Source organism: Asparagus officinalis, chromosome 3 (assembly GCF_001876935.1).
Source record: "Asparagus officinalis chromosome 3, Aspof.V1, whole genome shotgun sequence".
NCBI lineage: Eukaryota > Viridiplantae > Streptophyta > Magnoliopsida > Asparagales > Asparagaceae > Asparagus > Asparagus officinalis.
This window is the reverse complement of record NC_033796.1, coordinates 3,963,179-3,981,068: the sequence shown is the minus strand read 5'-3', so window position 1 is coordinate 3,981,068 and position 17,890 is coordinate 3,963,179. Positions and strand designations below refer to the sequence as shown.

The window sequence follows — 17,890 nt, the reverse complement described above, 5'->3', positions numbered from 1 at the left end:
CAAAATCGAGCTACCACCTATTAAAAGATGATGAAGTTCCAGTTATCTTGAAATACCTCCTCGTCAACGACAAAATCGAGCTACCACCTATTAAGGATCAGGAGTGAGCTAAGAGGATTGCGGATCCAAACTATTGTGTGTACCACAGAAGAGTTCTTCATCCCACTAAAGTTTGCTTTGGCCTCAAAAATAAAATTCAAGCCTTAATTGACTCTGGCATCATAACGGCAAAACAAGCTAAATAAGGACACCATGTGACTCCGATGAGTATACGAGTATAAACTGCTTCTCCATGTAACTCCAAAGAGTATAAGAGTATAAACTGTTTCTCCTTTTCCTCTGACGGGTATACGAGGTTAAACTACTTCCCTTATTTCCAACAACGGAAAGTTCTTGGAGAATATTACTCTTAATATTCTTAAGGATAACCCAACAATGTGGCCATATATAATTGGATCCAGATTTGCCAAAGAGCTGGGGATATATAGAAGGATGAAATACCTCAATTCATTCCGATGGGAAGTTCCTGGAGAATACTACACATGGTATTTTTAAGGATAACCCAAAACCGATTGATTATTCAAGGTGAAAACCAATCATCAGAATAATTAATTCTTAATCATGATTAAGAACCTCCCACTGTGGCTATTTAATCATTTCCAAGATGATTAAAACCCTCCTACAGTGACTTTTGGAGTACTCTTTCGTTGAGATGAGATTCAATAACTTCATCGGGTCAATCTTCCCTCACGAAACTCCCACGAAGTAATTGTGGAGTGCTTAATGATTCACGGTCCTCCACCATAAAATCCCTCACTTATCAAATTAATTGACGGTGGGTCCATCAAAATTCTTCACGGTTGAATCCATTCAAACTCCCACTGTGTCTAAGCCTTTAACACTCCCACTATTGAAGTCCTGACACGATATCCAAAATTTCAATCTGCTGATCCATAGCGATTATCAAACCCCATTCGTGTTAAATCCTAGCCACTTGACACCGAAAAACCCCATCGAGTGATTTGTACAAGTCAACATTCTCACTGTTATTTATACTCTACTTCCACTTCTCATTTGGTCAAACCTTTAAATAGTTAGGACCAAAGCCAAAATCCCCTCTTGATTCCTTTCATGAACGAGAGGACCACTTACAAATTGAGTGATTAAACCTTTAAACAGTTAGGATCATCTCAAACACCCATTTGGTCAAACATTTAAACAGTTAGGACTAAAGCCAAAATCCCCTCTCGATTCATTCCATGAATGAGAGTTCCACAAATTGCACGATCAAACCTTTAAAACAGTTAGGATTGTCTCAAACTCTCATTTGGTCAAATATTTAAACAGTTAGGACCAAAGCCAAAATCCTCTCTCGATTCCTTTCATGAACGAGAGGTCCACAAATTGAACGATCAAACATTTTAATAGTTAGGATCGTGTCAAACTCCTATTTGGTCAAACCTTTAAACAGTTAGGACTAAAGCCAAAATTCCCTCTCGATTCCTTCCATGAACGAGAGGTCCACAAATTGAACAATCAAACCTTTTAATAGATAGGATCGTCTCAAACTCCCACTCGGTCAAACCTTTAAACAGTTAGGACCAAAATCGGAATCACCTCTCGATAAATGAAAGGTTTCCACACATTCCCCACTCGGTCAAACCTTAAATAGTTAGGACCAAAGTTAGAATTCCATCTCGATAAATGAGAAATCTACTTTTAGATTGGATAATCAATCCTTTTATCAGTTAGGGTTATCTAAATCTTCTCGATTCTCGGAGTGGAGATCCCTGTTTGTGGAAAATTTGTAGTAAAAAGACAGTGAAAGAAAATGAACTTGTATTCTCTCAAAATCGATTACAATTTGGATTCCCTGATTACAAAAGAGAGGAGAATGATCTAGATTCTCCCTTTTGTTTAAAACTGTGTTCTTCACGGTGGCGATGGAGTGCCTCTCTCGAATGCTTGCGTCGAGTTTGCTCTCCGTTGACGATCCGATCGTTTTGATTCATTGGAACGATGTCTTCTCCTCAAGATTCGACGCTGTGGAGAACTTGCGTGGCAAGTTTAAGAACTCTGAACGAGTTTAGAATAACTCTGTGAAAGAGTTGATTTGAACCGAAGATCGGTTAATAATCCAAGGCTAGAAGAAAGCTCCGGTGGTCGATCGTTGCTGAGGATGAACGTCGATCTCCCCCTTGCTGCCAACTTAAAAGATCTCCTCTTCGCTACTGAAAAGAGGATCAATCCGAGCCAAGAAGTTCTAAACAGACCGAACCCTTCACTCAGTTAAGTTTTCTCGTTTTTATAGGGGATTAAGGGGGTGTAACCGCCCCCCTTAATCACTCCTAAGTGGGGTGTAACCGCCCCCAAATCGTGGGAAACAGTTTTAGAACCGTTCAGCTCATGTTGAATGAGTCAAACAACGTCCAAGTTGGTGTTCAGAACCCTAACTCCGCGTTTTAGACTGGAGACGCGGAGTTGGGCACCCGCTAGATGTTGAAAAACGCGAGGGCCGCCCGCGTTTGGTTTGCTGAGGATTAGAAACGCGGGGGTCGCCTGCGTTTCAAGAATTGAAACGCGGGGGTCGCCTACGTTTCACGAATTGGAACGCGGAGATGACTTCCGCGTTTAGAAGGGGCTAGTTGACTTGTAGCTTCTTCTGTAGAGCGTTGTAAAGACCATTGTTGAATGATCTTCGCCTTGGCTGCTCGAAAATACGAGAGTTGTCAGATTATAACTCCCGATGTTGATTGTGAAGACTGTTGAACTAGAGCTTTCATCGGTTATTGTGAAGGTCGTCAGATTGTAACCTTCATTAATTTACGTGAAAGTCTTTAAATTATAGCCTTCTGAAAGTCGTCAGATTGTAACTTCCATCATCGGTGTTTGATGTGGGATCAACTATCTATTTTGATTTTTTAGACAGCCTACAGAACCCCCTCCAAAGTTTTCAAAAGTTCGCGGTTGACTGGGACGAATTTTCGGAATACTTTGGATCTCAACTCTGATCTTGGAGCTGTTGATTCCTTGCCGTAAAGGAGTCGTTCTCTACACTCGCTTTGAATGCATCTTGGTTGACGAGATTTGCCATGCAGGACCTGTGTGAAGGTATGCATCGCAATCCTACTTCTGGAATACGGAGGATGAACCCTGCATTTTGAACTTGAAACGCGGGTCTCACCCTTGCATGTTGAATTTGGAACACGGGTATGACCTCGGCGGTTGGTTTTTGCCTCGCGGGTCTGACCTCAGCGTTTTGACTTAAGACATGGAAGTAGCTTCCGTGCATTTTTGACTAAGTCTTTGAGACTTGTCTTTAGCTCATATGTTTCAAGTCTTGGCTCACATCCATTAAGCTAATGGACCTACGAACATGCATAGGATTTTTGGCAAACCCTCAGCCATCAACGGATTTGATAAGCCTTTACCGACTACCGTTTGAGTCGGGCTAGTATGTGAATTATTTGAATCCGTTTCACATGTAACGTTGTGCTAAGATAATAAACCCTCTTAGACTTGATGCTATGATTTTAAATACATAGACTTTGTCATTTTTACGGAAAAAGACTAACCGGCAACGCGTGTTAGGCTTAGGCTTATCTCTAATTAGGAATCGAGATAAAGTCCCCCATGCGTGTAAGGTATGAATTTTGGCGTTATTAATAATAACCTGCTATGATGTTGAATACATAGACTTTTGTCCTTTTTACGGTGAAAGACTAACCGGCAATGCGTGTTAGGCGTTGACTTATCCCTACTTAGGATTCGGGATAAATTTTCCCATGCGTGTAAGGCATGGATTTTGGAGTTATTAATAACAACCCGCTACGATATTGAATACGTAGGCTTTGTCATTATTTCTTCCTGTGTTACTTGAAACACTGAAAGAATTGAATACGTAGGCTTTGTCATTATTTCTTCCTGTGTTACTTGAAACACTGAAAGAAAGTTGGAAGCGGCAGAGGTGTAATATTAACTTGGCATGAATTTCCACTTAGAGTGAAATTCAGAAATTTTCTTTATTATCACTAGGATAATTCCAGAAAATATTTAATCCGCTAGGGATTTTATAATAAAAACTTGCTATTCTTGTTGAAAAGAGATTAACAAGTTCATTGGGGGATTTGACTGTTAGAGGTGTGATGTTAACCTAACAGTATTTTATGGGCTTATCGCTCTATTGAAGAGAGTCGATAAGTTGGTTTGATCGTCAGAGGTGTGATGTTAACTTGACTAAAATTTATGGACCTATCGCTTTATTAAGGAGAGTCGATAAGTTGATTTTGTCAGAGGTATGATATTAACATGACAAGAAGAATATTGCGATCGGGGTAATTTTGAGGACCTATCGCTCTATTGACGAGAGTCGATAAGTAAATTGTCAAATGTTTGGTGTTAACATGACGGAAGTTTGTGTTGCGATTGGAGCAACTTTGGAGACTTATCATCCTATTGATGAGGATTGATAAGTGGATTGTCAGAGGTATAATGTTAACGTGACAGGAATGTGATGCGATCGGAGCAACCTTGTGGACTTATCATCCTATTGAAGAGGATTAATAAGTGGATTGTCAGAGGTATATGTTAACGTGACAGGAATGTGTTGCGATCGGAGCAACTTTGTGGACTTATCATCCTATTAAAGATGATTGATAAGTGAATTTGTCAGAGGTTTAGTGTTAACGTGACAGGATTTGTGTTGCGATTGGAGCAACTTTGTGGACTTATCATCCTATTGAAGAGAATTGATAAGTTGATTTGTCAGAGGTTTAGTGTTAACGTGACAGGATTTGTGTACTTGTGACTTGCACAAGATTTTGGGAATTAGCGTCTCATTGGGGAAACTTTCTAGGTGAGTTTATCATCAGAAGGGAGGAATTTTGATGCTTGTGATTTGAATAAGATTTTGAAAACTTAGTGTCTTGCTGGGGAAGATTGCGATTTGTGCAATTTTGAGGACCTATCATCCTATTGGTAAGGATTGATAAGTTGATTGTCAGAGGTGTATGTTGTTAACGTGACAAATTGGGAGTAATGTGAGTTGAATGCATACTCTGTGGGGATGATGATCATCAGAAGTGTAATGTTAACTCGACGATGTGAAAGATTCGTTACTCTTAATCCAGTGGATCCCAAGTAACCAACCCCTAGTCTAGATTAAGACTTAGCAGGGGAATAAAAAGAGGTAGACAAGACACATCGCCTAGTGAGGCACTATCCATGAAGTCGAAATAGAGTCATATTACCAGGTAGGCTATTATCTGATGAGTTTGACTATCAGAAGTAACTGTTAACGTGATAGTTTTTGTGGACCCGTCATTCTACTTAAAGAGGATTGGCAAGAGAATTTGGAGGGAATGTACTATCAGAGATAATCATTAACGTGATAGTTTTGATAGACCCGTCATCCTACTTGAAGAGGATTGGTGGGGGAATTTAGAGAAAACAGACTATCAGAGGTAATCATTAACGTGATAGTTTTAGTGGACTTGCCATCCTATTGAAGCGGATTGACAAGTTGATGGACTATCAGAGGTAAATGTTAACGTGATAGTTTTGTAGACCTGCCATCCTATTGAAGCGGATTGACAAGTTGATGGACGTGATAGTTTTGGTAGATTTTGTGGTTGACAGAGGTATTCTATTAAACATAACAACTCAAAAAATTTATTACTCATAATCCAATAAACTACCAATAAACCAACCCCCAGTCTTGAACAAGTGCAAGGGGGGAAAGAGAAGACATGCCACATCGCCTAGTGAACCATTATCTAACGAGTTTGTCTATCAGAGGTAATCGTTAACATGATAGTTGTTGGACCCATCATCTTACTAAAGAAGTTTGGCTTCAGTGGCCGTAGTATCTTCCGGTTCTGACGGGGAAGAGTGAGCTTGGTCCGATTGCTCAGGCTGATCCTGCCTACTTTGTTCTTTAGCTTTGATCCTGGCAATAATCTTTTGAGACTGTTCTCCTTGAGAGATTAGTTGTCTCCAAGAACGGCATTCTGTAATTCCTATTCGGACTAGGAGGTCGATTTGTAAGTTGTGTCGACAGGTCTCTACCAGTGTAGACTGTGTCATACCAGACGAACATCGCAGAGCCATGTTTCGAAACCTCTTGACGAAGGCTTTGACGGACTCCCTCTTCTTCTGCTTAGTGGCGAGAAGGGTATGGATGGAGACTTCCGTATTCTCTTCAAAGAATCTCGACAGGAAGAGTCTCTCTAGATCCGGCCACTTTTGGATACATCCGACAGGCAATTTTCTGAACCATTCAAAGGCAACTCCCTTGAGGGTGCCAATGAATAATCGAGCCAATATGGCGTCATTTGATATTACATTCCCAGTCTGTGACTTGAAATGATAGATATGTTGGTTCGGTGATCCCGTGCCGTCAAAAGTTTGTAGCGTCGGGACATTAAATTTTGGAGGATAAGGGGATGCATCCCATTCGTCAGGATAGGACCTGACAACTCCCTCATCTTGGAGCTCACTTCTGTTAGCAATGACATTGAGACGGGCTTCCAAGTCTTCCATTTTGGCAGACTGGAGATTCTGCTCGTTCTCAGTCTCTTTTGCTTCATCAGAGGAAGATTCCAGGTTATGGGCTTCTTGATCAGAAGTAGCACCATCAACCACTTTTCCCTTTCCTTTGCTTGTGTGAGGTTGTGATGAAGATGCTTTTTCTCTCCTGGAAGATTCTTGCCTAGGTGGCGAATCTATCTCCTGAGATTTGGCCTATGCTTTTTCTCTCCTGGAAGATTCTTGCCTAGGTGGCGAATCTATCTCCTGAGATTTGGCCTTGTCTGTGACGATTTGAGTCAACAGGGCCATGAGTTCATTGATGGCCTCTTGCTGAGATTTGAGCATGGCCTCCTGCTCATCAAGTCTCTTTGCGAGATCTTCATGGTTTCCCGTCATATAAGCGGAGCTCTCATGTTTAACAAAAGAGCTTGATGATTGTGACTCTACAATGGCTGAGTGTTCATCATCGGAATTGGTTCCTCTGGCTAACCTCCGATAGTTGACAGGGGGAATGGCTCCCGTTCGAGTCCGAGTGTGTCGGTAGACTCCTTCAAACTCGTTAGTGATTTCTCTAACGTTCGGTGAACGACTTGTCTCAGAATCATCGGAACTAGGACCTGAGGTTTTCCCTCTGCCGATCATATTGATAGTGACTTCAGGATACTCGGTCTCTGGAGACTTCTTCCTGTGCGAACGTCGTTATTGGTTAGGCAAAGCAATGTTCGTTAATTGGTCGAACACCAATAGTTTGGCCACATATGAGCAGCATTGATATCTCGAAAGGACCGTAGGAATCAGTCGTTCACATTGGAATGAACGAATGACTTGTTGCATAGGTCTTTCTCTCAATATGAACTCTCTCAAATCTGTTGTAAAGATTCGATGAGAATTACTCACTGATCGTGAGGTTTGAAATAGAACCCCCAGTCTATGATTGGACAGGACTGGCTCTTGGTAGATATGAATCTGGTTTAGATGCCTTGGATCCATGAACTTCTTATATTTGCCCCTCAATCTAGTCACGCTACGCAGAGTATTCGGGGGTCTCGCTGCCCTGTCAGCGAGCCCCTGGCCGGGGGGTCCGAGGGGGATGGAATACCCCCCGGCGGGGTTCGGGGCAGCGCCCCGAAGCTCCACGGTATACACCAGGCTTGGTATTGGATTTGGCACTTGGGACGCGAAGGTCGCGTTTGGCACTTGAAACGCGAGGTCCGCATTTTGGTTTGGCAACGCGAGGGTCGCGCTCTTCAGTGTCGACGCGAAGGTCGCGTTTTGACTGGGAAATGCGAACCTGAAGTTCGCTTTCAACGTAGACTTGAGGTCCGCGTTTTGGTTGCAAAACGCGCCATTGAGGGCTGCATTCAGTTTGGTTCTCGCGAAGCTCATGTTTGGGCTCATAAATATGAGGCTTGCGTTCTAAAGTAGAAACGCGGAGCTCAGGGTCGCGTTTAAACTTACGAACGTGAAGTTCGCATTGGTTGGAGGATCAACTTTCTCGGAGTTGTGCTCGTCGCTGAGACCTTCTTCTTCGACGAGCAGCGGTCTTCTTGGCCTGTTTTAAGGCTTTTACAGGGGCATCATCGGCGTTGATTGGATCTATCTCCGTCGTAGGCCTTTTACCACCCATGACACGTCGTGTTGACACGGGTGTGGAGTTTTCAACTCGTTGAACGAGTTTGGCAGAGGCAGAGCCCAGTCCTTCAGAGGAGGGGCTGTTTGATGAATTTTGACCAAAGGAGATGAATTTCTTCGGCACTCTAGCAACAGTTGGAGATTTAGTCTCCTTGGAGACTTTGTGGATCTTGCGCATAACCTTGGGGCTAAGGGATCCGGAGGAGATAGCCTTCTCAAACTTGGCTTGATCAAACTCTACCACGAGAGTTTCGACGGTCGTTCCAGTGAGATGAACATCGGATTGCGCCACCACTTCTTCATCAGAGAAGCTTGTCCCCAGCGAAGTCGTCATCTTTTGTTTGTGGAAAATTTATAGTAAAAAGACAGTGAAAGAAAATAAACTTGTATTCTCTCAAAATCGATTACAATTTGGATTCTCTGATTACAAAAGAGAGGAGAATGATCTAGATTCTCCTCTTTGTTTAATACTGGGTTCTTCACGGTGGCGATGGAGTGCCTCCCTCGAATATTCGCGTCGAGTTTGCTCTCCGTTGATGATTCGATCGTTTTGATTCACTGGAATGATGTCTTCTCCTCACGATTCGACACTGTGGAGAACTTGCGTGGCAAGTTTGAGAACTCTGAACGAGTTCGATGTCTTCTCCTCACGATTCGACACTGTGGAGAACTTGCGTGGCAAGTTTGAGAACTCTGAACGAGTTTAGAATAACTCTGTGAAAGAGTTGATTTGAACCAAAGATCGGTTAATAAGCCAAGGCTAGAAGAAAGCTCCGGTGGTCGATCGTTGCTGAGGATGAACGTCGATCTCCCCCTCGCTGCCAACCTAAAAGATCTCCTCTTCGCTGCTGAAAAGAGGATCAATCCGAGCCAAGAAGTTCCAAACAGACCGAACCCTTCACTCAGTTGAGTTTTTTCATTTTTATAGGGGATTAAGGGGGTGTAACCGCCCCCTTAAATCACTCCTAAGTGGGGTGTAACCGCCCTCAAATCGTGGGAAACGGTTTTAGAACCGTTCAGCTCATGTTGAATGAGTCAAACAACGTCCAAGTTGTCGTTCAGAACCCTAACTCCGCGTTTTAGACTGGAGACGCGGAGTTGGGCAACCGCTGGATGTTGAAAAACGCGAGGGCCACCCTCGTTTGGTTTGCTGAGGATTGGAAACGCGGGGGTCGCCTGCGTTTCAAGAATTGAAACGCGGGGGTCGCCTGCGTTTCACGAATTGGAACGCGGAGATGACTTCCGCGTTTAGAAGGGGCTAGTTGACTTGTAGCTTCTTCTGTAGAGCGTTGTAAAGACCATTGTTGAATGATCTTCGCCTTGGCTGCTCAAAAATACGAGAGTTGTTATATTATAACTCCCGATGTTGATTGTGAAGACTGTTGAACTAGAGCTTTCATCGGTTATTGTGAAGGTCGTCAGATTGTAACCTTTATTAATCTACGTGAAAGTCTTTAAATTATAGCATTCTAAAAGTCGTCAGATTGTAACTTCCATCATCGGTGTTTGATGGGGGATCAGCTATCTAATTTGATTTTTAGACAGCCTACAATCCCACTCTTAGTTTCACCCTTCAGATTCTCGAAGTGAAGATCATACTTTAAGTTTCTTTTACAGCAGGAGATAGAATATAAAATTCTTCCTCTCCAGCATTGGGTTTATCTCTACCAATAAAAAAAGACCAGGAGATAGAATATAAAATTCTTCCTCTTCATCATCGGGTTCATCTCTACCAACAAAAAAGAGACCAGGAGATAGAATATAAAATTCTTCCTCTCCATCATTGGGTTCATCTCTACCTACAAAAAAGAGACCAGGAGATAGAATATAAAATTCTTCCTCTGCAGTGTCGGGTTCATCTTTTTACCAAAAAGACGTAACCCATCAACATTTTTAAATCCATGTTTTATAGTGGGGGATGTTTTCTCAGTCCCTTATTAGAGATAAGTCTACATCTAACACACGTTGCCGGGTGATACGTTCCCGCAAAAATGACCAAACCTATATATTCAACATCATAGCACCAACTCTAAGAGAGTTTATTCTCTTAGCACAACGTTACATGTAGAACGGACTTAAACAATTTGCATGTTAGCCCGATTCAAATGGTAGTCGGTAAAGCCTTATCAAATCCGTTGATGGTTGATGATTTACCAAAAAATCCTATAAGTATTTATTTTGAGTAGGATAAATAATCATAATAAAGTTTAAGCTCTGCCAAACTCAAGGAAGACACAAATTCAGCCCGAAGGCCACCTTTCTTTAAGCGGGACAATTGAACCCGCCTCACCATCGAAACAAGGCTCAGGATGAAATGTCAGTTCAAGGAATTAATTCAGGAAGTTCAATCGTGACTTAGATACAAACGCTTGACGAAGGTGATTAGTTCAACGTCAACCCAACGACACGAGCTAATTCAAAAAATCAACACGCCAGCTTCAGTTCAAGATTTTGACAATGGTCAAGCGATAAACGCAACACCGAAAAAATTTCAGCTATCCGACAAAAAACTGAATAGACTAAAAGTTGAAGAAGTCAACGAATTAACGGCCAGGCGTATCATATCCAAAGTATTTCAGCCTCTTTTATAAAAGAATGAGGCTGAAATACTTTGGGGGGTATCTGTAGGCATAAAAAATTACCTATAGGTTCTCGCACACAGATCAAGATGAAGAAAAAACGATGAATGTTATTATCAGAGTCAAGGAGGATTATCTAAAGTCAGAGAGGATCATCCAAAGATTAAAAGAACACAAGAATAGCCTGAAGCTATCTCGGAAATCCCGAGGCAGTCAAGACTGTCTCGCGTGGCGAGGCAGTATGGACTGTCTCACGGTCCGAGATAGTACTGAGGGTTCAAAAAACCGCTGAAGCATATGCATGACACGTGGCCATTAACTATCAAAGAACGTGGGAGACGTTGAGGGCGAGAATCACGTTGATAACTACCAAAATAACGATATGTAAAATGTGGGAGAGCAGTTACAAGAAAACTGCTGGGCAGTTCAGGCGTTCCGAGACAGTCAGAGCTGTCTCGGAAGCCGAGACAGTCACGACTGTCTCGGAAGCACGATTTCTACCCATGATGTTCTATTTCAGTTACGATTTTCAGGGGCTATAAATACCCTTCTGGGAGCATTTTTGGAGCGAATCCAAAGAGCAGAGGCACAGAGAGCAGAGAGGCTATTACTAGAGCAATTGGTCAAAGATTTTAAAAAGGCTTGAGCGAATTTCAACAGTTCATCTCCTTTCAACAATTAGGAGGTTCCTTAAGATCTAAGCTTTGACTTGATCTTGAGAAGAATATTCATCTTACTTCGATAAGATATTCACTAACTCTATTCTTACATCTAAACGAAGGAAGAATCCCCAAAGTCTTCACGATTCAATCAGAATCTGTGAATCGGTGGTCCACAGGCTAACACACCCCCGGCACAGGCGAAGATCCCACAAAAGAAGGAGTTGATAAATAATTTCTGTGTTATTTTCTAAAGAAATTGTAACGTTTTCTTTTTGTTGTGTAATTCATTGTAAGCGACTGAAGTTTTAATAGATTCCATAATGAAAACAATTTCCAACGAAAACAACTTGCAACGAATAAGGAGTTATATCTCCCAAACCGTACGTTGAAATTTGACGAGTTATATATAAAAATCAGGTATTTTTTCAAGATGGTGTCCACCAAACAAACTATTGTTTGGTTTGCCGCCGTTTGTTCAAAACCCTCCAAATTGAGAGATATCAGACTTCTTTTTAGTTTTTTTACTATTTTGGGTTATGTTTTAGAAGTTCGTTTTGATTAGAAAATATATCCGATTTGATTCTAAATTTGATTGGTTTGTTTTCTCAATCATGAGAAGTTTTTTAAGGAGAGTTTTGTTATTTATATTTTTAATAAAGTTCGGGTGTTAGTAGGAGTCTTGTTTGTTTTTTTATTTAAGCATATGATAGTAAGTCTAGAGCCATAATTTTTCATCAATAAATGTTCTCTTTATTATATTCTCTTCGTGGATTTGTATTTCTTCGTGAATTCGAATATTGTTCCTCATGGATTCAAAAAATATCACTTGATGGATTCTGAGATTTATTACTTCTGTGTTGAGTTGCAATCAAACTGTGACATATTCATCATGTCTAAAAAACCCCAAATTGATAAGTTACCATCCGAGTTGGATATGGTGAGTAAAAGTATATGACTACTTTATTGATATTTTTTTAGTTACAAATTAGTCTATCAATGTTGATGATTTTCTAATTTAGAAAATATGCATATTTTCCTTCAACAATTGATTGTTTTAAGCGTAATTTTCTTAAAAAATGATTTAAGCGGTTATATACATTAAAAAAAACAAATATGTTATAGTTGGCTGAATATCCTGCACATAAAAATTTAGGTTGTGGTATAAATATAATTGATATCTTGCTTTGTAGAAAAAAACGAAGGAACAAGAAAATGAAAAACTCATTTCCTCTTTCGTGGAGCGAAAAAAGAACCACTCCAAAACCACATGTCCGCATATTAAGTCTATTAGGTACCGTTTGGCAAAGGGTTAAGTGAGGGGTTAAGGAGACTTAACCCCTTCTTAACCTGCTAAACACAACAAATCTATATAAGGGTTAAAGTGAGTTAACCCTTCATAATTTGCCAAACATAAAAAATATAGAAGTGTTAAGTTAACTCCTCTAGAGGGGTTAAAATGAGTTAACCCCTCAAAATGAGGGGTTTACTAATACTCCTATTTAGATGGAATAAGAGTTAACCCTTCTAATTATAAAGAAAATAGTCAAAATCATTGTTATTCCCAAACATTAAAACTGATCATAAGGGCTAAAATAAAATTTATTTAACGGGTTAATAATTTAGTCATTCGGATTATCAAATGGGCTAAGTACATTAATCATTCTCTTTAACCCCTCTTCATTAACCCTTTGTCAAACGGGGCCAGAGTTTTCTATCTTAAAACCTCCATCTAATTCTTTACTGGATCTCTCAAAAATGAAAAAATAACAAAAAATAAACAAATAAATAATAAATAATTCTTTACCAGATCCGAGAGGGATATCCCAAAAAAGATAAAAAGGAAAAGAAGAAGAAGAAAGAAACCCTAAATTCAAAGTGGACTCTACTATTGTTCAATAATGCTCTGTACCATGTGCCGAACAAAACACTCGCTTTTTCATTAAAGTCTGGGACTAAGTCCAATAACAGCCATCGCTATCTTTGAGGTAAATAGCACTTAAACACCTTATAGTTTTCTCACTTTGCACTTATATGTCCCTAGTTGTTTTCTATAGAATTCACGTATAATGATTCCTAAGCTGTTTAAAACCGATACATTAATAATTTTTATTATATAAAAAGTAAAATTCTGATTCCTAAGCTATTTAAAATCAACATATTAATAATTTATATTATATAAAAGTAAGATTTTGGCTCCTAAGAAATTGACACGTTAATAATTTTTGTTATATAAAAGTAAAAAATTTCATCCAAATATTCTCTTATATAATATTCACATGTTAACTTCAGAGTTTTGTCTCGTACGTCATTCACGTTAATAATTTCTATTACATACATAATTCAATTTTTAGATATAGAATTTGGATAGATTTAACAATAAACTTAACAAAAAATTAACAGTTAGGAAGTTACAAATTACCATGCAACAGAGAATGTTAATGTTTCAATTTTACACAACTGAGGTACATAAATGACAAAAGACGATTTGAGGATATAGAAGCGCGAAGGAGTTGAACTATAAGGTGTTGAAGTGCTATTTAACCCTTTGTTTTTCCCCCCCTCGTTGACAAGACATAGCCCACGTGGCCGTACTCAAGATCCAAATCCAGATCCCCTGCGCTTCAGTCCAATCAAGTTCAAATCCCTGGTTAATTTGGTTTAAATACAAAAACCCCCAAAGAGATAAACATGAAATTTATCTGGTTACTTGTTGAACAGTTTGATTTCATTAGTCAGCAGATCAGATGATAATTACATACACATAAGTTCGTTGAAGTTTCTAATTCAATCACGAATAAACATTAAAAAAAAGAAGAAAAGAAATCAAACATTCATGAATACTATCAAGGCTAAATATCATAAACCCCCTTAACTTTCAAAATAAAAGAAAACCCCTTAGATTTAGGAGTTATCAGAAAACCACCCTTTGGCTCTGTGTTTTTATTAAAAAAAAAACTCCCTACATATTGGAAAAACCCAGCATTTAGGTGGATTTTCCGATAAAAATTCAAAGATAAAGGGGAATTTTCTAATAAAATCTCAAACCTAAAGTGGACTTCCGTGATAATCACTATATTTTTTAGGGGGCGGGCCGTCTAATAATTTGAAAGTTGAAGGGGGCATTTCTGGCAATCGTCCCAAGTTAAGGGGCGTCCCTGATATTTACCCCGCCTCCTTAAATAACTTAATAATGTAAACGACCACACTGATTCAATATCACGCGGCAACCTATGGAACAGCACAACGCCCAGACAACGACTCCAACTCATATCGGTACGAACATTATTATTTTAGGTGCGAACAACAAACAACAACTCTGGGCCCACCCGCATTCTATCGAAATCCGGACGATGGAGGCCCACGCGGCGCCCCCAGACAAAGCCAGGCCGATCAGGCGGAACACCGTACCGCTCAACGCATCAGCCTCGTTCATTCATTTATTTATTAATCACCGATACATCACCACATCCTAATTAAGCAGTTTACACACACACACGGACAGGCAGGCCACCCGCTATCAATAATAGCAAAAAAACGACAGCTAGGCTCCAGCCTCAGCGCACGCGGCCTCACGTGGCATGATCGACCCGGGCCCCGCCTCCCGCCGCCTCAGTCTCCGGGCAGATGTCCCGGACGGCGTACGAGCTGGTACGGGGACGCGTCGGTGGCAGCCACTGCTCCACCTCGAAAGTCTGCTGGGCGCACCCCGCGTGGGGCCCGGTGGTGGTCACCTCGACGTAGTTGCAGTACCACCCGTGGTGGGGGCCGCCTCCCGTCCGAGGTCAGGGTTCATCCAGCACGGGGGGCTGCGCAGGCAGGGCCCGCGCCCGCTGAAGATGTCGAGGTCGCCCTCTCGAAGTAGTCGTGGTCCGCGGCCATGAGGCCGCCCCCACGAGACCAGGTCGGTGATCTGGACCCCATGCCCCCGTGCCGGCCCCGGCGGAGGGGCCACGCTGATGGACGGAGTCGGTCCCGCGGCCTGTCCGATCGACGCGCGTCCGGAGTACGCATCAGCCCTGTGTACACGGCACTGTTCTCCTCGTCACTCGACCACGGCTAACGCACACAAAAAATAAGAAGAAGAGTTAACAGCTGCTATATATCGGACTGAGGGCGGAGGGGGCCGGACTGTAAATACGGAGGACCTTGTGGAGGCGGGCGGCGGTGGAGAGAGGTAGAGAGGGGCTAGAGAGAGGAGTAGGAGTAAAGAGATAATGGGTCTCATCATCATTGCTATTATTGATTGTTTGCGGGTTGTCTATAAAAGAGAAAAAGGCTGGGGACGAATTAAATTTGTGAGGGAGACTTTCGGGAGGAGGGGGCACATGCTTGTAGAATTTTCCAGCGGGTGTTTGGTTTGGGCGTCGCGTATGAATCATGTGATTTGGGTACGGATTGGAATGTTTAACCCGGCCCGTTATTGTTTAGATCCGGTTAGGGTTGGGGTGGATCAGGTTTGGTTTCATCATTCTAAAAGGGTTTTAAAAAAAAAAAATATTGGGCCCTTGAAAGTTTCATATTTTGAATTAGCCTCTCGATTATTGAAATTGTTGTTTAGTCTGCTAATTTATATAACATGCTCCGGGTTAGAGTTGGAGAAGTACAATATTATCGATAAGAAGCACCTTAGCTTATCTAATTATATTCGATTTGGTAGTTTGTGTAATAGTAAACAAGTAAGTTTCCTATATGTTCAATGAATGGATAGGATTCAACCAGATGCATTGATTTGGTGCTGTTATGGTGTTTTCAGTCGCCAAATTATGATCCCTTATCAACAATAGGCAAATATCCCTCATTACGCCTAATTCAGTCAACTCGGCCCTTAGGACTGTCAGGATCCCGATCTAGCCGGCTCACTGAGTCGGCGTCTCGCTGGGTCGACTCGAATGGTGGTACTTGTTGGTCTCCTCGTCAAAGATGACTTGTCACAAGCCTACTCAACTGGTTAATTCATCGGCGTCTCACGGGAACCGACTCGAAAGATAGTACTTCTCGACACTCCTCGATACATGCAAAAAAACGACTTTATCCTCGAAACCACCGCTGACAGTGCGTCGACATCACATTAAATGCTTGGCAGACGTCATCATTTCTCCATCATCGACATAATTTATGGCACATCGGATCACGCCGGCTTCGTACGCCGCCTATCCCATCTCATTAATGATGAAGTGATCGCGCCCATTCCGTGACCACTCCACAGCCGACACATGTAAAGATGATACTGACTCAGCCGCCAGCTCAGAGTCAGCCGAGAGAGACCAAAATGCCCCTCCTACATGACTATAAAAGGGAAAACTATTCTCAATGCAAAGGTAAGTAATTTTCCTACACTTTTCTCCATTTCACTACCGTTGAACTAATATCGTTCACTATTTTCCCCCACTCAAGTACCTCGCTAACTTGATCGTCAGAGGAACAACAGAGGAAATAAACCCGTCCTCTTACGAGTTGCTACACGTGCAGGGAAGAACAACCCAACTCAAAACCAGATATTCAGAGAAGTTAACGGCCTATAATCAACTCAGTTCATATTAATTTACCTGTGTGATTAAGACCATCAACAAGTGCTTAATTACCTTTGTTTGATATGCTGTGATTGTTAGTAAAAAATTAGGACTCAAATTCCCCTTAATTAGGTGGTAATCGAAGAGAATCCAATTCTCTCAATCATTACCATCTATCTCAATTCTAAAAGATGAGATCACGCCACCTAGGATTTCCACTATAAAAAATAACAGTTTTGAATGTAGTCGTTTTATCATTCTAAACATAGAGACACTTTAATGTTTGTACTGAGCAGATATTTGAGTTTGAACTATATTTCATGCAAGTTTAACTGCTTCTCTAAAGAATATCACTGCTTCCATTTAGCATTTTTTTTTTCATTCGCTAACCTTACAGAAACTATTTAATTTTCAGACTCATTTCCCCATAATTCCTCGCAAAGCAGGGATAATTTGTGGCCTTCAGAGGTAAGAGACTCCTCAATCTCTTTAATTCCATGCTCCAGTTAACAACCGAATGCATCCTGTAATTTCAAAAAATTCAAGAAGATGACTTGTAACTTGTAACAAAAATATTTATTCTTGCGCATTGCATCAAAGAACAGCTTTTCGGTTATCCATCTGATGATTGTTGCACGGACTGTGAATCTGTTCTCTCTAAGAACTGTTAAATCAGCTCTTAAGCTGCTCTTGGATTTAGATCTCCAAATATAAAGCAACAAAAGACAAATAACATAAAGATCGGGTGAAGACATGGGGGAAACTTCTAAGTCCCCTATCCTGTTTTAACAACTCCATTTTTGTTAAGTAGTTTGTAATGATAGCTTCTCCTCTAGTTAGACAGTCATAGTTTATCATTCTGGGAAGGGGTGGAAGCAAAGTTGATGTTTCCTAGTAGGTGACGACAATGTTCGCTCCTTACCGCCTACAGCAACTTTCGATTCTACATATTTTTGTACTTTTTTTTTGTTCGTTGCTT

The 17,890-nt window shown here is 41.1% G+C and overlaps 1 protein-coding gene and 1 long non-coding RNA gene across 2 annotated transcripts in view; both read right to left on the bottom strand.

The window, feature by feature from the left end:
* On the bottom strand, window positions 14,670-15,322 carry LOC109832516 (PLAT domain-containing protein 1-like). Its single transcript, XM_020399866.1, is given in 4 exon segments — window positions 14,670-15,072; window positions 15,075-15,183; window positions 15,186-15,253; window positions 15,256-15,322. Coding segments are annotated over 4 exon segments (306 nt in total). The 3' UTR covers window positions 14,670-15,010.
* LOC109832699 overlaps window positions 17,104-17,890 on the bottom strand; it is an 8,749-nt gene continuing 7,962 nt past the window's right edge. Inside the window, exon 4 of the long non-coding RNA XR_002244890.1 lies at window positions 17,104-17,435. This is a non-coding gene — a long non-coding RNA (uncharacterized LOC109832699). The remainder of the gene's footprint in view (window positions 17,436-17,890) is intronic.